The 21,754-nt window shown below is 38.8% G+C and overlaps 1 protein-coding gene across 5 annotated transcripts in view; it reads right to left on the reverse strand.

Annotated features, from left to right (window-relative positions):
* Window positions 1-21,754, reverse strand: part of enox1 (ecto-NOX disulfide-thiol exchanger 1) — a 590,718-nt gene that overhangs the window by 53,342 nt on the left and 515,622 nt on the right. For all 5 annotated transcript variants that reach the window (XM_062975622.1, XM_062975624.1, XM_062975625.1 and 2 more), the window contains one exon: window positions 5,549-5,656. In XM_062975622.1, the coding sequence (XP_062831692.1) occupies window positions 5,549-5,656 (108 nt within the window). The remainder of the gene's footprint in view (window positions 1-5,548; window positions 5,657-21,754) is intronic.

Raw genomic sequence — 21,754 nt, forward strand, 5'->3', positions numbered from 1 at the left:
TAAAGTAGCAAAATCCATACTTGATGTCAGAAATGGAAATGGAGATGGTTTGGGATGATACAAATCAGACACTGTCATTGTTATGTTTCTGCTGTCATAATTTTAAAGAGATAATTTTAATTTTTGAATAAGTTTTAATACTTATATTGGAAAGTGTTTATAAAGGTTGCATATTACTGATGTCATAGCCTATGGCTAGTACAATAAACAATTCATTCATTCAATAGGTACTGCTCCAGCGGGAAGGTAACGGCGTTCCAGGCAGTCATGCCGGCCACATGACCTTGGAAGTGTCTACAGACAACGCCGGCTCTTTGGCTTAGAAATGGAGATGAGCACCAACCCCCAGAGTCGGACACGACTGGACTTAACATCAGGGGAAACCTTTACCTTTACCTACTCTTTGACCTGTTACTGACTTTGCTACTATAAATCACTTTGAGGATCTACGTGTAGAAAAGAAACAAAGCTGTGATCATACTTATGCTTATTAGGGAGCCGAGTTGAAAAGTCGGGCCTGAAAATTAATTTGCTGATGCTAAATTGAGAGACTAATTCATTGTCATTAACACCATAAACTGAGGCAATTTAACTCATTAAATTGCGATTAATTAATTCATAACAGGACACAGGATTTACAGAGAAGATATTGAGGTTGTTGCCTTTGATCCCTGAAGCTCTTTTGTTCTTTTTGAAGTTGCCTTTCTGCAACTTTTTTCCAAATGGACTACAAGGCCCATTGTATGATTTTTGCATAGGGAATGTCTAATTACTGTCAGGTTATATCAGGAATGGGCAAACTTCAGTCCTCCAAGTGTTTTGACTTCAGCTTCTACAATTCCTAACAGCCAGTAAACTGGCTGGGATTTCTGGGAGATGAAATGGATGAACACCCAGAGGAATGAAGTTAGATCATGCCTGAGTTATATAAAGCTGTCCTAAAGCATCTCACAACTGATATTAAAAGTTAATAAAACTCCTCCAACTGAGCATGACCCAATGCAGCAGCCAGTGGTTGTCTACAGAGTAGTCAGTCAGTAAAGGATGGATAATTCTTTATCAGAAATGCTCAGAATGTCTCTGAGCATATGGGAACCCTCTACCTCTCCACTTTCAGTCAAGAAGAACAGACTGGAGGCCCTTCCACACAGCCCTATATCCCAGATTATCAAGGCAGAAAATCTCACATTATCTGAGTGTGGATTCAGATAACCCAGTTCAAAGCCGATATTGTGGGATTTTCTGCCTTGATATTCTGGTATATGGGTTGTTTGGGTCTTTACCAGTGGTGTCCAAATGATGCCTCCAATAAAAATGAATTAATTCAGAAAAACCTAAGCTATTCTGAATTACCGTATATACTCGAGTATAAGCTGACCCTAATATAAACCGAGGCACCTAATTTTACCACAAAAACTGGGGAAACTTATTGACTCGAATATAAGACAAGGGTGGGAAATGCAGCAACTACTGGTAAATTTCAAAATGAAAATAGATCCCAATGAAATTATATTGAGGCATCAGTAGGTTAAAGGTTTTTGAATATTTACTGTATTTCAAAGAAAAACAGTAAACTTGCTCTGTAAGTGGAAAAGCAGGGTCAACAAAAACAATATGGTATTAACAATAACTTTAATAATAATAATAATAATAATAATAATAATAATAATAATAATAATAATAATAAATTCATTTGTATCCCACCCTATCTCCCCATGGGGACTCAGTCCAGCTTCCAACATAGTAACAGGCAAACATTCAATGTCTATATAAATAATGCAGAGCTAGATATAGATATATAATTATATATACTAATTTCACATATGCATTTCCCCCTGAAATGTTTGCAAATTCTCTCTATATATGTACATTTCCCTCCTGCAATATTTGCAAGCCCCATATATTTATATCTTTCTAGAAATCTGTGTGTGTGCATTTCCCCTGCAATATTTGCAAGCCCTATATTCATAGCCCTATATTCATACCTATCTATCTAGACATCTCTCTATATGTAGATAATTATATCTGTATAGGATTTGCAAAGACTTGCAAACATATGAGGGGGGAATTCATATATAAAATTAATTTATATAGATAGATACAGATATAAAGGTACATAGGGATTGCAAAGGCTTGCAGGGGGAAATCCCTATATATCTGTAGCAGAGATTAACAAATATTTCAGGGGAAAATGCTTTTATAAGATCAATGGGTGTGTATGTGTGTGTGTGTGTGTGTGTGTGTGTGTGTGTGTGTGTATATATATATATATATATATATATATATATATATATATTCTTCCTTACTTGAAAGGGCTTCTTTCCCTTTTCAAAACATTCCCTTGGTCAAGAGCAAGGGAGGCTTTGCAAAAGGAAACACTGATAAGGGAAGGTAAGATGAGAGAGAAATATATAATATGTTGCAAGCAATGGCCTCCAGGCCCCGCTGTCGGCTTGACCTTGACCCGATTATAAGCCAGGGGAGGCTTTTTCAGCTCATAAAAAGGGCTGAAAAACTCGGTTTATCTTTGAGTATATACGGTAATTAAATAGCCCATTAGATCCATGCCTTCCTTAAAGGCCCAGATCTAATTGGATATTGGGTCTGTGCAGACTCACTTCCAGATAGTCCTAGAACTACTCAGGGGTAGTTTTCCATCCTATTAGACTCCTGGAGCCCCAACTCCTAGCCTCAAGTTTCCCTGTAAAAATGAAGTTAGATTTACCTACTGCCATAACCTTCCTCCTTGTGCCTTCCTGGCATGAGGAGGAAAGTTATGGTGTCTGGGTAAGTTTAACTTAACTTTTATGGGGAAATGGGTGTGTGTGTGTTGGGGTGGCTGCATGCCTTCCTGATTGTAATCGAGATGGCAAGTAGACCCCCCCCCCCCCCCAGTAAAGCCCAAGGTTTTTGGCCAGTGTGGGGACTCAAATTCATGCCAAAGCAGGTTTTTAAAACCCACTTTGGCATGGATTTGGGACCTGTCTGGAAGCGCCCATAGAAGCCTCCAGATGCTACTGGTTTGCACTCATTAATCTTGTTTCCTTTCTTTAACATGATTCATGAAAATTTGTAACAAAGCATCAGAAAGCAATCGAAGTAGCCCAGGGACTGATGAATACATGATCATTACAACAGCTCAGAACATGTGCTCTGGAACCCTGGCCTTGCTCGTCCTTGTAACCAAGTCCTAAAACCTAATCTCCTTCTTCCCTTGTCACTCAAGATGACAGAACCTTGTTCTTTTTATGCCATCATGAGCTTCAGGAGGAATCTATATGGTGTGGACTATATAGGCATCTTTGGTGATGGCCTTCGATTCTGCAAAGAAAAGTGGCAGCACAAATAAAACTGCCTTTATAGAAGGATATGAAAGGTAGAGTATCTCTGTCCCCTGAATTAGAATGACCCTATTTTACTCCTTAGTCTCTCTTCTTCCCATCAGAAGCTGCTGCACAAATAAAACTACCTTTGTGAAAGGATATCAAGGCAGAATATCTCTGTCCTCTGAGTTAGAATGGCTCCTATTTTATTCCAAAGTCTTTCTTCTTTCCATCAAAAGCAGGGACAACCCAAAGTTTGATGACTGAAGTAAAGGAGAAAACATGGCCCTTTTCTGACTTCTATATTTTCTAGATTTGGTTTCCTAGACATTTCCCCCATTTCTGTAAATATTGAGGCTTTCCTGAGCCTAATACCCACTCTTGTTTCCCAAGCACTACATTCTGTTTAGACAGGTGTTATAACTAGATAACCGGTTCAAATCCCGGGAGCGGAGTGAGCGCCCGCTGTTGCTCCAGCTTCTGCCAACCTACCAGTTCGAAAACATGTCAATGTGAGTACATCAATAGGTACCGCTCCGGCGGGAAGGTAACGGCGCTTCATGCAGTCATGCCGGCCACATGACCTTGGAGATGTCTACGGACAATGCCGGCTCTTCGGCTTAGAAATGGAGATGAGCACCAACCCCCAGAGTCAGACATGACTGGACTTAACATCAGGGGAAACCTTTACCTTTACCTTTATAACTAGATAACCAAGATCATTTTTAATGTACTGTATATATCTCTGGACGTTCTTGGCAAAAAAAGAGAATTGGTTTATGAACCTGCATGTTTTTGAAACTACTGTGTGGGTATGTTCCCACTTTCCAACAGAAGGAACTTTTCCCACTCTTGTCTCCTTATACACTTTCCAACAATGTGCCCAACAATGGAGAAGGGCCAAGCAGGGAGAATGCATTACAGATGACAGTGTGTCTATTTTGTTATAAAAATTGACTTTAGCGATACCGAGGAGGGAAATATGGTTTTGTCTTATTCACCCCAATGAAAAAGCCAGCATGAATTATCAAGGTTGCTAGGTTGGATATGCCATTAGCCACCTGTAACTTTAATACTGAAGAGATCATGTCTACTGGAGGAGGAGGAGGCATGGAGGTTTCTCCACCAATAACAGAGCTGAATGCTCCCCAATGGATCTTCTGCTCTCCACCAGTGATGAAATACTAATGTTGCGACGTGATATTTCATCATCATCATCATCATCATCATCATCATCATCATCATCATCATCATCATTTAATTACTTATTAATCGCCCTCCATCCAAGATGCTCTAGGCGATTTACAAGATAAAATTGTAAAGGATAAAAACATACATACAAATATTGATAAAATTAACATAGATCAAAAGCTCTAGTAAAGAGCCAGATGGAAGTTGACATTTGGCATATAAGGGAGGACAGGTACCTTCTTCTGTCTTGATGGATGTCTACAGCACCTTGTCCTATTTCACAATCTGTTCAAGATTAAAGTTTCAAAAGCCCCATCCCATATCCAATCTGGCAACCCTATAAACAGTAAGAATAGTAACCAAACTGAAAATGAACTTCTTAGCTATCAACATAAATATAGCATGCATACATAATATGCAGGCATGTCCAATATTTTATTTGAGAATCACGGAGCTATTTATTTACAGGTCTATCCATCAACAGAAAGGCCATGTCCTTCAGCATCAAATGGTGTTAAAGACAACTGTATCAAGTATAGAAAAAGCTTGTTTCAAGCTACTGTTGGGTAAGTGCACAGAAATGCTGGGGATCTTTTATTGTCATCATGATTCACTCGTACACGCATGCATCTGCCCGAATGAGACGGGAGATGCTAAACTCATTTTCTCTGCTACTAGTCTTCAAAGAAATGGCTGTTTTATTTGAAATATGTTTGCTTTTCCAGTATATTTAACTTTCCCCAGATCCATTTGTCTTTAGATAGAAAAACACATTGTTGTGGTATCTGTGCGGAGGAAAATGTGCTACAAGAGATGCAATAAAAGATCATGAGCTGCCAAAGAGGCAAGGTTCTATTATGCTTTGACACAATCATCTTAAATAAAATGGCATGCTCATTCAAAGGAAGGTGAATTTGCAAATAACTAGAACAACATGGGCCGCAGGTGGCAGATAAAAAAACTTATGAAATCGGTGTTGCATTGCTCACCCAAAGCACAGCACAGGTAATGTTGGTCCTAGTGGTGCTACTCACTTGTTCCTGAAGAATTTTCAGCATGGCCTGTGTGTGGGTGTGTTCTTCTTTTGCTTGCTCAAGCTCTGACTTTTTGTTGTTTAATTCTTCTTGGATTTTCAAAAGTTGCTGCATGAAAGAAAGGATGTTTCTGATTACTGATGTCTGAGACCCTGTGAATAAATATCCAGGACTGCAAAGTCTCACACAAGCAATATATTTCATGCTTGTTCCCATTTTCTGTTTTTATTGCTTTGACTGTTATGTCTAAGCTGAACAAGACATAAATTATATCTGTCTGCGTTTTCCGCTGCTCAGCAAGGAAATGCATTTCTCTTAATGTAACAAATAACCACACATTAAAACACACAAACTCCTGGCTGGATATACCATCTGCAGAGGAACTGTCACATCCATCAGAACCGAAGGCTTATTTGTAGAAGGAGACACTTTGGGTTTAATAATCCTGGAATAAACATTTCACCCATAAATAATTTATGAACACAGCCCTTTAATATAATTAGTCACTGGCCCACAGCCATCTCATTTTGCACAAAGCCATAATCTGAAATGTATTTGTGCTGAGTTGCCAAGAAGGCAAAACAGGGTTTTTTTTCCCTCTGGTCTACGGTTGCAGGGTTTAATGATTAGATGAGTGAGACCGAAGCCCTGAAAACCAATGCATCAGCAGAGAAATGTTGATTTAAGACAGGTGCTTCATTGCCAAAGACAGTCTTCCATTTACAAGATGTTTCAAGGTTTTAAAAGAAGGACTTTGTGTTCTCCAGTCCAGTAAGAAATCACATAATAAAATGAAAACAAATAGGCATTCGACATACGGTTGAAGTGAGTTCAATACACATTTTCTTCCCTGGAAGCAAATGTCTCATAGTGACATGGATACAAGTCCAAATACTTTATCTGCACCTCAGAATGTCTTTGCTTTCAGCCATACCTTTAACTGCCTCTTCCAAGATCCAAAAGATTTAATCACCTGATTGTTTTAAAATTCTGAATGCATCGGTGACAGAAGATGGAACTTTATTCATTCCATTTATTTATAATCATAAGATTGTCACAAGACATTCTATTTAATTTTTGTTTTATTTGCTAGAGCAGTCTCAATTTCCAAAGTTATTGGTCCTGGCAAAGTATGGAATAAAAGAGGAAAGCATTTGCTTGTTTAGAGCTTAGGGTGCATCTATGCTACAGAATTAATGCAGCTTGACACTACTTTGCTATGGAAACATTGGAATTGTAGTTTTACATGGTCTTTTGCCTTCTCTGCCAACATGTGCTGGTGCTGCACCAAATTACAAATTCTTGGATTCCATAGCATTGAGCCAGGGCAGTTAGAGGGATATCAAACCACATTAATTTTCCAGTACAGATGCATCCTTATTGTACTGCCAGTATCTAAGATATCGGACAATGAGCCAAGCTAGGAAGGAGCAGAATGCAGAAACATAGGGAAGGACACTATCTTGTGGTGATGAAGCAGAGATCACAAGGCATATGTTACCATTATCATCATCATAATCATTATCATCATCATCATCATTTAATTACTTATTAATCGCCCTCCATCCACGATGCTCTAGGCGATTTACAAGATAAAATTGTAAAGGATAAAAATACATACATACAAATATTGATAAAATTAACATAGATTAAAAGCTCTAGTAAAGAGCCAGGTCTTGAGTGCTAGGTCAAAAGGCCCTAACTCACGCATGGCTTATGAATTATGAATTACATGTATTTAAAAGCATAAATCAGGATGAAACGTGTCTTCTTTTTGAACATGAAATTTTAGTTTTATTTGTTTGTTTGTTTTTTTATTTACAGTATTTATATTCCGCCCTTCTCACCCCTAAGGGGACTCAGGGCGGATCACAATGCACATATACATGGCAAACATTCGATGCCATTAGACAATACAATATATATAGACAGACACAGAGCAATTTTAACATTCTAACTTCTGGCTTCATGAGGGTATGCTTGATTCTGGCCATGATGAGCTGCCGCTTCACTGTCCACTTGTGACACTGAGTCCTTGATGGAGTACTTCCTCATTCTTCCGCACATTGCTGGAAGGTTTTATGGTATTGTAAATTTGTTAAATTAGCTTCCCCGCATAAAGCGGTACCTAAATTTCCTACTAGATAGATGCAACTATCTTTCGGGCTGCATAGGCAACAGCGAGCTAGACTATTAAATGCTTGGGAGCTTACTCTGACCCGGTTTTGAAGATATTTTCTGGGGAACAAAATCCTGGTGAGCATTTTCATCTACAAGGGTTCTTTCTTTGGTTCTCTCTTCCATTTCCCTTGCCAAAATTTATACTCCATATTTTTTTTCATGTCAGGAGTGACTTGAGAAACTGCAAGTCACTTCTGGTGTGAGAGAATAGGAAAAGAAAGATATGGAAGACACAAAAAGAGGAAAGAAAAGACAGGCACCCACATCCACAACACACACTCTCTAAGCATTGAGGGAGGGCTAAAAATCAGCCTGGGTTTCTCAAAAACAAGTCATGTCAGACAAACCTTATTTCTCTTTTTTGATAGAGTTACAACACTTGTACATTAAGGGAATGTTGCAGATAGAGCATATCCTGTTTTAGTAAGGCCTTTATCAAGATTACCCATGATATTCTCACAAAGGAGCTAGTACAATATGGGCTAGAAAATTATTATTATTATTATTATTATTATTATTATTATTATTATTATTATTATTATTATTATTATTATTATTACACTACTTTTTCTACCCTCAAAGGAGACTCAAAGTGTTTGTGTGTGTAAGACTCTGATTTTTATTGAGTGTTATTATTAATAGGAGTGGTTTGGGTCTCACTTTTAGCTCCAATTTATAAACATTTTTGGTTTGGTTTTGCTTCCTTTTCACACACGCACACACACACACACACACACACACAAAATCCAACTTTCTAGTGGGTAGGGTAGGTGGGAAATTTGTTTTTCCAAAATCCACTCATCTGCTTTTCTCTCTCTCTTCCAAGATCAAACAGGGATGGGAGAGCAATAAAATCCTGTATAAAATTAATCTTCCTTCTGGTAAGCTTGTTAGTGGAGGAATGTAATGTAAATTTAAATGCTAGGTTAAAATAAATGTCCCCCTTTAAATGTAAATGTGACAAATGTTTGTTCTTTTCCAAAGGCCTTTTAGTATAAACATAATACAATGACACTTCCCCTCTAATTTTCTTATCTCTGCTTTGGGCGTTTGGAATGGAATTAAGCTAATGAGGGCAGGATCAACTCAAGACAGTCAGCACATCGTTTTTTCTTTGCTTCTGATCGCTTTTTTCAAGATCGAAACTCTTTCACTAGATCCTGAGAAGGAAGCTTTGTCTTAAACTCTGAGATCCAGGTTGCCTACTTAATCTTCTTATATAGCAATCCAGTCTGTCAGTAAATCCAGTTATCTCTGCTTAATAAACTCTCACTTAATCAAAAGGTACCAAGTTGGGCAAGACTGCAGAGCAGTTGGACAGTTTGCAAATTTCCTGTTTGGCTCCAAACCCTGCGACTTGGCAGAAATGAAAATAGCATGCAGCATAATGTTTGAAATTATTTGGCTGGATTTTGTTTCTGTATCTGTTTTTAAATTCAGGTGGGTTGCTTCTATTGGAGAAGTATATAAAGCAGTACAGGGCTGGGGAAAAACTCATTTTTTCCTGTGCAGCATCAAAAAGAGATCACACACATATTTGGAAAAATGTGCTGAATATAATCATTCATTATTTTCCTCCTTCCCCTCTAGAGGAAAGATGCTGTGGATAGCCTTTGCTTCACTGTCCATGCTGATTATTTAAACAAATTCAGACTGCAACTGTACATGAGAGATCATGAGAATATGAATTATGAATTGGAGCATTTATTTAATGGTGATCTCAAGCACGAAAACTCCCCCAGCGCTGCTCGGGTGTCAGGATTAGTTTTATGAAATAATGTCACCGTTTGACAAGGCATCTTTATGCTTTTGGGTGGAAATGCAGCATCCTCAGTGTCTTTGGTATGCTAACTCAATCTATCCCTGCTTTCTTCTCAGTGTTCTGTATTTTGCTCTGAATGTTTTAGCCTCAAGAATTATTCAAACTCTAAAAGCTCTGTTGCTTTGCATATTCACCAACAAATAGGCCTGGAGAAGCGATACCAGTTTTACATGCAAGAGCATCTCCCTCTCGGTGACACAGCCAAGCAAGTCTTCAAACTACAACCAAATGCCCAGCCATGGTGGTGAACCCTATCCATCCCCCTAAGAAATTAAAAAAGAAAATCTAAGCCTGCACTCCACAGAACTAGCTATTAAATTCACAGCGCTAAAATGGAAATTCCTCCTCCTCTCTTTGTGTTTTTTTGTATCTATTTGGCATAAAGGTATTTGATGTTCTGCTCCTGTATTTGTCAGGCTCCAGGGTGAACCAAATCAGACTCTGCTCATTCACTTTTGAGGTACAATTTCCTTACCTTTACTAAGCATCTCCATTAACTTATAAGACACTGTTCTGTGGCCCATAGGTTCTGGATAGTGGCATGCAACTAATGAACAGAATTTCAGAGTGAGACACTTTGAATAGCAAATACAGTAGAGTCTCACTTATCCAACACTCGCTTATCCAACGTTCTGGATTATCCAACACATTTTGTAGTCAATGTTTTCAATGCATTGTGATATTTTGGTGCTAAATTCGTAAATACAGTATATACTACATAGCATTAATGTGTAATGAACTACTTTTTCTGTCAAATGTGTTGTATAACATGATGTTTTGGTGCTTACATTTGTAAAATCATAACCTAATTTGATGTTTAATAGGCTTCTCCTTAATCTCTCCTTATTATCCAACATATTCGCTTATCCAACGTTCTGCCGGCCCGTTTATGTTGGATAAGTGAGACTCTACTGTAATAGCAAATGAGCAATATCCCAGATGACTGTGGTAACTGGGCACATAATACCTACAGCCATAATGGTTACTCCATCCTTATTATCCATCCTCCCAGAGTGGTAGCTTAGAATCAAAGAATAATCATGGAATGATAGGGTTGGAATCCAACCCCCTTCCATCCAGTAAAGGCACAATCACAGTACTCCTAACAGATGTCCATCCAAGCTCTGTTTAAAAGCCTCCAGGGAAGAAGCTTCCACCACAGTTGGTTCTTCTAGTGGAATTGTTATGTTCACTTGACTCCACAGTTATTTCACACAAAACTAATTTAATGGTTTTGAATGTCCTTCTGAAATCTACTTGAGTGTATAAATGTAACTCACAGTGTCTTTAAAACAGGCAATAGAACATAGTAAAATAAAATAAACCCAAGGACTATGGCTAGAAGAGAGAGTTCCACATTCATCCAGAAATCTGGCATTTCATTATAGAACAGTAGTTCTCAACCCGTGAATTCCCAGGTGTTTTGGGCTATAACTCCCAGAAATCCCAGCCAGTTTATTAGCTGTTAGGAGTTCTGGGAATTGAAGGCCAAAACATCTGGGGACCCACAGGTTGAGAACCACTGTTACAGATGCTTATGTTCTCAAGTATCTTAGCCCAAACTATTGGAGAGCCAACCCGAAGTTTATTAAGTCAACATTTACACAGAGAATATAAACAGAAAATAAAATCGATGCCTTTAAATCTTGAAAACACAAAGCAACTTGATTTTGGGTTTGTTGTATGTTTTCTGGGCTGTATGGCCATGTTCCAGAAGTATTCTCTCCTGACATTTCACCCACATCTATGGCAGGCATGTATGTTTTAAGAATTTGGACAGAATGCACACAAATATTATCAAAGACTCCTATATTTATACATGTTTTCTCGAAAGCCCCACTCAATTCAGTGGGATTTAATCCTCAGTAAATGCACACATGATTAGGCTGTTTTGTAACATTTACACTCACTGTTGCTTGCTGAAATGCAGTGACAAGTGCCAGGTGGTTGCAGTGGTTTGGGGAGAAATACGAGAAATCTAGGTCAGGGACTGTAACCTGTGTGCCTTTAATAATGGCAAGGTAATTGGATGAGCACAGTAGGGGAGAATCAAACTTTTTTGTGATGGGCTTTTAAAATAAATAGGACCCCTAAGGCTCTGCCGTTATTTATGCAACATAATCCATGAAGGCTGAAATAGCATTTATAAAATCATCTCTGCAGAAGAAGTCAATCAGGTTGGTTTCTGAAACCCGTTCTGCCATCCCTGTGCTCAATCTCATTCTGCAACCATCACCCACAGTGCGCGGATCTCACTACTGTGTGTAGAAAATTACCATCTTAAAACCAATCTTCAGTGCTTCTGAAACAGTAAATATAGAAAGCATTATAAAAGCCCTCTGAATTACTCAGGCCTCTGCAATATATATTGTCAGCATGGCCAAGAATACTAATACCAAGACAGAATCAAATGTTCCAAATAATATGAAAATTCCAAAGTGTACGGGCACCAACACATGAATTCTTGTTAACAGCACATAGTTGCAATGCACTTTCATCCCAAGTTACCTATATCTGTACATGTTCATCTGAAAATTGCCACATGAGATGTCCAGATCTAATCCAATTTACAGTATGGTGCAGCTGCCAGGAATAACTTGGGTCTTCAGTTTCTCCATATTTGATTCACTTCATGCTGCTCCATCCCTTTTGCCTAATGGTTATATCCTCTAAGCCAGGGGTCTCCAAACTAAGGCCCAGGGGCCGAATGCGGCTCTCCAAGGTCATTTACGTGGCACCCACCCTCAGTTTTAGACTTCGCCTCGCCCAAAGTCTGAAATGACTTGAAGGCACACAATACCAACAATCCTGCTTAACTTGACTATCTCATTGGACAGAAGCAGGCCCACACTTCCCATTGAAATCCTGATAGGTTTATGTTGGTTAAAATTGTTTTTATTTATAAATATTGTATTGTTCTTTCATTTACTAATATTGTGCTATGGTAATAATTTAATATATTGTGTAAGGTAAAGGTAAAGGTTTTGCCTGACGTTAAGTCCAGTGGTGTCCAACTCCGGGGGTTCATCTCCATTTCTAAGCCGAAGAGCCAGCGTTGTCCGTACACACCTCCAAGGTCATGTGGCTGGCATGACTGCATGGAACGCCGTTACCTTCCCACATTGTGTATACATATAATATTGATACTAATATTATAATGTAATACAATATAATACTAATAATTATGCAATATAATAATATGAATTATACATTATATATTAAATGTAATATTACTAATAATATTATGGTAGTGGTGTAGGATAATATAGTAATATATAATGCTAATATTGTGCTATGCCAATAATATAATATATTGTATATACATACAACTTGTAAGCTGCTCTGAGTCCCCTTTGGGGTGAGAGAGGACAGGGTATAAATGTAGTAAATAAATAAATAAATAGTTGTTGTTGGGGTTTTTTTTTTTTGCACTACAAATAAGACATGTGCAGTGTGCATAGGAATTTGTTCATTTTTTTTTCCAAATGATAATTCGGCCCCTCAACAGCCTGAGGGACCATGAACCGGCCCTCCACTTAAAAAGTTTGAGGACCCCTGCTCTAAGCTCTATATGGCCCAAGTTCAAACTACAGTATCTGAAACTCGCTGTCCCCAATATGACCCTGCCTAGGTTTTGCGATCCTTGGAGGAGATCTTTAGCTCAGCCCCATCAACATCACAGACATTTTAGGTGAATGACAGAGATACTTTCCAGTTTCTGCTCCCAGGCTGTGCAATTCCTTCCTATGGAAATCTCAGTTGACTCCATTTCTGCTCTTTTTCCACCAGGAAGCAAATACCTTTTTTTTTTAATCCGGTGGTGTTGAGTATTATCCTCCTTTTCTTTTATCAGCATTATTATTATGTTTTTACACACCTTTTTAAGTGTCAAAATTAATATTTTAGTATAAATTTTAAACATGTATTAGCCATTGTTTTAACCTCATTTTGTCTTAACACATATTTTGAAGACAGAATCTAAAATCAATCAATTGATCCCTATGCACACTAGACCCTGCCTACTCCTCTTCTGGAGTGCTTTATACGAGAGTTATCCACAAAGTAGATTACGTTTTGGAATTAAAAATGAACAAAGTATAGGAGAAAACATTTACCATATACAGTTGAAAGCCACACCCAAATACGACATCTCACATAGTCACCATTCAAATCTAGGCACTTACCATAACGATGAATGAGCTTTGCAACTCCTTCCCCACTAAATTCTGCCACCTCCGTCGTCAACCCTTCCCGCAGCTGCACAGCGTCACCAAAACGCTGCATTGTCAACCATGCCCCCACTGTTGGAAACAAGTGGTTGACGACGGAGGCGGCAGAATTTAGTGGGGAAGGAGTTTCCAAGCTCATTTATCGCTATGATAAGTGCCTAGATTTGAATGGCGACTATTTTGGGAAGTGGTGTTTGGGTGTGGCTTTCAACTGCATGTGGTAAATGTTTTCTCCTATACTTTGTTCATTTTTAATTCCAAAACGTAATGTACTTTCTGGACAGCCCTCATAGATTGGATAAGGGAAAAAAGTGCAGAACTGATAGGGAAATATAGATTCTCCAGGGATGCTCCAAAACCTATAACTGAACTGCATATATGCTAGGCTTTAAACAGAAATAAGCACTTTTGCCCACTTCATCTTAGTTTCAGATGAATGGAAACCTTCCACCTTTAATATATGCAAGTTAGGAAATATTTGCACAGACGGTTTGCAGTACTTAGGGCTGCTGTTCAAATCTGCCTGTTCCCATTGCCTCCAAAAAACACCTAGGGAACATTGAGTACGTGAGCAGCATTTTTTCTTCTTCAAGCACTTGCCTTAAGAAGCCGCAATAGTGGAACTATAGTGCTTAAGGACCATTGTACTGAAACATTACCATACATACATTTCTGTGTACTAGCAACTTAAACATGCATTGATAAGCACGATAGTGAGTGGCTGTGTTTAAGAGAATGGCTGCTGTTTAGGGCATGAGTAAAGTGTCTTGCTGGTAAAATACAGACTCTTGCTAATCTCTGGAGCCCCTGTCCTTGAATAGCACTTACTTTAGAATTGGTTTTTTCAGTCTCAAGCTGAATGATTTATTGTCATTCTGGTCACAAACATGCCAAATCCTGCAATTCAAAACGCTTACTAATTGTCAGGTTACAAATGTCACCTAATTGGCAGTTGCTATGTGACAAGAGGGCGTGATTCTGTATTCAACAAATGCATTTTCTTGGAATTACTTGGTAGGGATTAAAGAGACCTGTTCTCAACTTTTGAGACACCTACATGAAAGTCAGGAAATTACAGCTATACAGTCTCCCTCCCCTTCAATGGCCTCTTTAGAAAAAATAAATAAAACTACTACAACATGGCACCAAAAGAAAGTATTGCAGTCAGGTTCTTAAATCAATCTTCACAACTCTTTTTTCCTGTGAATAAATCATGCTTTGTGAATAACTCTATTTACTCAGGGCACCGTATGAATCAAAAACCTGGAGGCAACAATCTTGATATCCTATTACAATCGCTACAATCATTTTAGGTTAAAGATTCACCGAAACTATCTGTTGCTATTCACTTTTTAATATCATATGAACAAAATAAATATTCCAGGTGTGTTGTACAAGAGGAGGGAAAATTAAAGTAGTGAAGGTGTGTGTGCACGTGTACGTTCTGAGGCTGGGTCTACTCAGGAGTAGCGGGATTGGAAGGGAATGTCAAGTATCCAAGGTTTTGTTCAATTGAGTGGGAAGGAACTGCACTCACTCATGTGACAAATCTGAAAACAGATGATTTTGGGAGACAAGGCAAGAAAAAAAATATGTGATGGGATCAACAATATGGCTTGCTTTCTAATGCAATGGGACATAACACTATAGTAATATTACGCTTTCCCCGCCTCATGGAATGAGATTTCTGGAACCGGTTTGAGTAAAAGTAAGTAAAGTAAGTAAAACTTTATATACCGCCCTCTCTCCCCGAAGGGACTCAGGGCGGTTTACAAGCATAAAAACAGCAACATACATTACATAAGTAGCACAATACACACATTAGTAAAACAATATTAAAAACCTAAACAACTAGTAAAACAGTGAAGACCATAAGAAACAATCACAACAACCAGAAGGAACAAGAATATATTGAGGCCTGGCTAGTGGTTACACAAACCACAGAGCACTGATTCACATTAAAGACTTTCTTTCACACTCTTTTGTGGGAGTTCATTGCCTGGCCACGGCAGTTTGAAGCTAACTTCGAACTGCATTAAATGGTCAGTGCAGATGGAGCCATGGAGCAATGAATTCAAACTATAGGAAAAGAAATTCCACCTAAATACAGTAGAGTCTCACTTATCCAAGCCTCCCTTATCCAAGCCTCTGGATAATCCAACACATTTTTGTAGTCAATGTTTTCAATATATCATGATATTTTGGTGCTAAATTCGTAAGTACAGTAATTACTACATAACATTACTGTGTATTGAACTACTTTTTCTGTCAAATTTGTTGTATAACATGATGTTTTGGTGCTTAATTTGTAAAATCATAACCTAATTTGACGTTGAATAGGCTTTTCCTTAATCCCTCCTTATTATCCAAGATATTCGCTTATCCAAGCTTCTGCCGGCCCGTTTAGCTTGGATAAGTGAGACTCTACCATATTAGGAAAGAACTTTTTGTTTGATAGAGGATAGTCCTTGTAGTCTCTTCCAATTCTATAAGAATCAACAAGGCCACAGTGCCTCTTCCAGTTATCTGTATAGGTCATCCATCAAAACAACCAGAATCATATCCATCAAGGCAACCAAAACCATATCTCTGTGATAGCCAGGATTGAAATGAACTTAGAACATCTGTTTTGTTCATCAGTCACATGTTCTAGAAACATGCTCAAGAAAGGAATATCTGAGACTGACTTATAATTACAGTATCTAGAATGCTGAGGTCCAGAGACTTCCCACCTCTAGTAACAGTGTAACCACAACCTTTTAGGCAGTACAGAATGCTGTTATGCTGGATCAGCCAGAAAGCTCTAGCTCAGTGGTCCTCAACCTGTGGGTCCTTAGGTATTTTGGCCTACAACTCCCAGAAATCCCAGCCAGTTTATTAGCTGTTAGGATTTCTGGGAGTTGAAGGCCAAAACATCTGGGGATCCACAGGTTAAACCCTGCTCTAGTGCTTTATGAAACTACAAATTCCAGAATTCCATAGGAGGCTTTGACAGTTAAAGTGGAATCATAGTGCTATAAACATATAGTATGAATAATCCCTTGTTCTTGTTTCTAGGCTGGCCTTACCATGCCTCCTCTACATATACATTTATGGAGTAATTTGACTCTTCTGAACTATTGTGAGGATTTTTGGAGACTTTTGGTGTCAGGGTGCCAGACCTTTGTTTCAGTTTTCTTTTCAGCTAAAAGACAGGGAACATGTGGACTTCCAGATGTCACTGGATCGAAGCCTCCATGACATTTCACCATGCATGCTGCATGTTAGGACTGATAAAAATTGCAGTCCCACAAAATTGGGAGGAACAAAAGTGCCAACTTCTGTTTCAGACAGTATTTTTTAAAAAGTTTACAGGAGCAGCAATGAGTTATGGAGTCACAATAAGCAGCAGCCCAGAAACATTTCTCATGAAGAATTGGGCAATGAAAATAATGCTGTGTCAGAACTAGAGGGAAAAATATCTAAGACCAACCACCCTATCTGCCCACCTATCATGATCCTGGAAACAATGCTGTTATGAAGCATTGAGCCATCTCAGTGAAAGATGCCACAAAGGCTGCTTGAGGCAATCGATCACAACTTTCTGCCAACTTGTATTTGATATAATGAGAACTTCCCCTTCTTCAGATTAAGAAATATTTCACTTGTTCTCTGCCTGGAAAATACATCAATGCAAATGAGGATACAACAGGCATGGGCAAACTTCTTCCCTTTAGGTGTTTTGGTCTTCAACTTCCAGAAATCCCAGCCAGCTTATCAGCTGCTAGGAATTGTGGGAGTTGAAGTCCAAAACACCTGGAGGGCCAAAGTTTGCCTATGCCTGGGATACAACTACCTACAGCTTGTACTTCTTCCACAGTAAAATATCTCAGTAGATTAAATCCAATGTCCTCTACAATAAAAGGAACAGACTCCAGATAACGGCTACTCACAAGTAGCATGCACAGAAACAGTATTTAATTCAGTGACTGCCAGAAAATGTGTGCTGGATTATTACCAATGCTTCAAATGTTCCAGTACACCGTTTCTAATAGTGACAAACCAAATGATACTAGGAAACCCACTAGCAGAGCTTGTCGGTAGTAACTGTCCCAGTAACTGATATTAAAAGTCCAGTTCTTCTGTTTATGAAAGTCCCATTCACCTGCCACAGCTGATAGACGTGTCCCTGTATGAATTTGCCTGATTGGTCAGTAACAATAGCAAGTCTGTTTGTTCGTATAGGTGTTTACATTATTAACAACCAACACATGGAACTCTTAACTAATAGGCACAATACTTAACAGTTATGGGAATGTGTGCTAATAACAAAACATTCATGAGAACTGTAGAATCACCAAAAAAAGAAGACAAGGTTTAAAACAGGCTAAATATGCCAGCTCTGTTTCCTTTAGAGCAGGGGTCCCCAAACTTTTGGAGGGCCAGACTATAGTTGGCCACCAAGCAATAATAATAATAATAATAATAATAATAATAATAATAATAATAATAATAATAATGGTTGGAAGAGACCCTTTGGGCCATTGAGTCCAACCCCCTTCTTCCTTTTTGCACCAAAAGCACAAGCAAAGCACCCCTGACAGATGGCCTCTCTACCTCAATGTTAATAATAACAATGATGATGATGATGATAATAATAATAATAATAATAATAATAATAATAATAATAATAAAGAGGGATGGAAGAGACCCTTTGGACCATTTAGTCCAACCCCCCTTCTGCCTTTGTGCACCAAAAGCACAAGCAAAGCACCCCTGACAGATGGCCTCCCCGCCTCAATGCTAATAATAATAATAATAACAATAATAAAGAGGGTTGGAAGAGACCCTTTGGGCCATTTAGTCCAACCCCCTTCTGCCTTTTTGCACCAAAAGCACAAGCAAAGCACCCCTGACAGATGGCCTCTCCGCCTCAATGTTAACAACAACAACAACAATAACAACATTAATAGAAGAGGAGAACCCTTGGGTCATTTAGCCCAACCCCCTTCTGCCTTTGTGCTGTGGGGGCCGGATAAATGGCTTCGATGGGCCGCATGTGGCCCCCGGGCCTTAGTTTGGGGACCCCTGCTTTAGAGATTTCTGATAATTAGGTTAGGCAAACTGCAGCATGAATGAATATTGACACATAACAAACCCTACAAGGTGTGGTATTGCCCATGAGTAAGGATTGTACTCATTAAAAACAATGTAGTATTTCAGTAATATAGCTACTGGTCATGGCAAGGATGGGAGGGAGGGATGGAAGAATGAAAGGAAGGAAGGAAGGAAGGAAGGAAGGAAGGAAGGAAGGAAGGAAGGAAGGAAGGAAGGAAGGAAGGAAGGGAATAGCCTAAGAAGAACACCTCTTGTTCAGACTCAAGAGCTTTTCTAGTTCAGCATCCTCTTTCCTGCACTGGCTAAGTAGATGCCTTTAAGGCAGTCCCAAAGCCAGTGGACCTCATCATGACAGCACCCTTGTGCTCATGTTTCCCAGCAAATGTGACAGATTGCACAGAAGATCACACATAGGGATCATGATGTGTAGCCACTGTTAGCTTTGCCCTCCACGAATTTGTTCTCTCTTAAAGCCATTCACGCTGGGCAGCCATCATTATACATTATGAAAAAAATTCCATAGTTCACCAAGTTCATGTTATTCTGAACTTCCTACCATTCAAATTCCTTGGGTCACCCCATTTTCTAGTGCTATGAGAGGGAGAGAAATTTTCCGCATCTATTTTTCTCCACACCCTGCATGATTTTCTAATGGCAGTTGTTATACCCCTCAGCTTTACAGTCTAAATGGTCAGAATAAATGGTCACCACATTACTTTGTTGGCTCGTGGGACTTTTAATGGAATTAAGGTTGTGACCTGACTAATGCAGAGACTGTTAGCATACACCAAACATATTGTCTGGCTGACACCAAGGTCTTCCTATAAACCCAGGTGCATTTTTCAAAGTGAACTTTGTCCCGAGGAGTGGCAAAGTGCACATCGACCATCTGCTAATGGAACAGCACATAAACAATCTTCTGTAAACGGACAGTGCAAAGCCAACACATTAGATATTTCACTTTTCTTGGCTTGCCTTTTGTATTTATTCAGGGAATCTATTTTAGCAAACATGACTAAAGGCATTTAGGTATGACAGGCCTAGCAACTCAGTTATTCATTTCTGATGTTTTGTACAACAAAACAAATCCAACTTATCATAATCTCATCCAACAGTTTAATTGGCAAGATTTATTCAGAGGACTTAAACTAGTGTCTTCTGCTGAGCGAGTGGCTTTCTGTGTCTTAAGCAGGGATTCAAATTTGGTTTCCTAGAGTCCTAGTTCAGTACTGAAACCACTACACAATACTGGCTCTCCAGCGTGGCACCAGTATAACCAATCTGTAAAACGGCCAGAAGCTAACTGATTAATGAAATACAATAGTTCAATCATATTTTTGTTTACTACTGAGTTGGACATTCTGTTACATTTGTATGCTACCCTGAGATCATTTAGCTATAGAACAGGACAGTGATATTTCAATATGCAAATGTTCCTTTAGTTGATGCACAGTAATAATGTCATTCCTCAAGGACTTTCCACAGATCACCAAAGCACCCAGCTAAAGGAAATTAGCTGGACTTCACTGGCACAGAAAGGGTCACTGGAGGTAGGAGGGCTGACAAAAGGGTGGGTTTTGAAAGGGCTGCACCAGGAAATGTATCAAGGCTACTTGCCAGATATGTATATCCCAATGCAGCATCTTCACCAATCTCTGTGTTTTGCAGTTTACTAATATGGTTTGTTGAGAGTGCTATATATACTGTATATATTACCTAACATTTTGAGGAGCCCCCGGTGGCACAGTGGGTTAAACCCTTCTGCTGGCAGGACTGATGACTTGAAGGTTGGGTTGCTGACCTGAAGGTTGCCGGTTCGGGGAGAGCGAGGATAAACTCCTCCTATCAGCTCCAGCTCCATGCGGGGACATGAGAGAAGCTTCCCACAAGGATGGTAAAAACATCAAAAACATCCAAGCATCCCCTGGGCAACGTCCTGACATGAAAATAAAAACCTAACATATTATGAAATTAAAAGGCTGTGAGGGCAACTTCAAACATGCAAAAGCAGAGGGGGAAGAAACATCCTACTTCTGTATGACCTTCTTCACTTTAACTGACACCCCTGCTTGGATAGTGGAGCAGGATGAAGAAATAGGCTAAGGCTAACTGCCAGATTTTTTTTCTTATTATAAATGACAAAGAATGGAAATTGAGAGGTCTAAGTCCTAAACTCCAAGACTGCCGGTCTCTAGCAAAAATCCTAAGTGTCTCATAAAATATAATCTTAACGTAGGATGGAGCCATCAAACTGATATCAAATTGCTATAATTCTGTAATGCAGAAACATTGAAAGTAATTTATAACAAGGAAAAAAACATCTAGTTGTTGCCTATGACCTTTCTCCAATCCCCCTCACTACTATAGCTCTGTGTCTTAGGTGCTCAAAGTGAACTCGCTGCATTCAGTTTGTATTAATTCTATGGGGACAAAGAAGAAGGCTGAACAACATACTTGAATTTACTATATAAGAGCTTTTGATCTCATTGGTTATATTACAAGTTGACAAAGTCTAGAATTCTAAAATCCAAGATACTCCAAATCCAAAATAGTCCACATGAATGGCGAACACAGTGACACCTTTGCCTTTTGATACAGTGGAGTCTCACTTATCCAACACTCGCTTAGCCAACGTTCTGGATTATCCAATGCATTTTTGTAGTCAATGTTTTCAATACATCATGATATTTTGGTGCTAAATTCATAAATACAGTAATTACTGCATAGCATTACTGCGTATTGAACTACTTTTTCTGTCAAATTTGTTGTATAACATGATGTTTTGGTGCTTAATTTGTAAAATCATAACCTAATTTGATGTTTAATAGGGTTTTCTTTAATCTCTCCTTATTATCCAACATATTTGCTTATCCAACA

This window comes from Anolis carolinensis, chromosome 3 (genome assembly GCF_035594765.1).
Source record: "Anolis carolinensis isolate JA03-04 chromosome 3, rAnoCar3.1.pri, whole genome shotgun sequence".
In the NCBI taxonomy this organism is placed as follows: domain Eukaryota; kingdom Metazoa; phylum Chordata; class Lepidosauria; order Squamata; family Dactyloidae; genus Anolis; species Anolis carolinensis.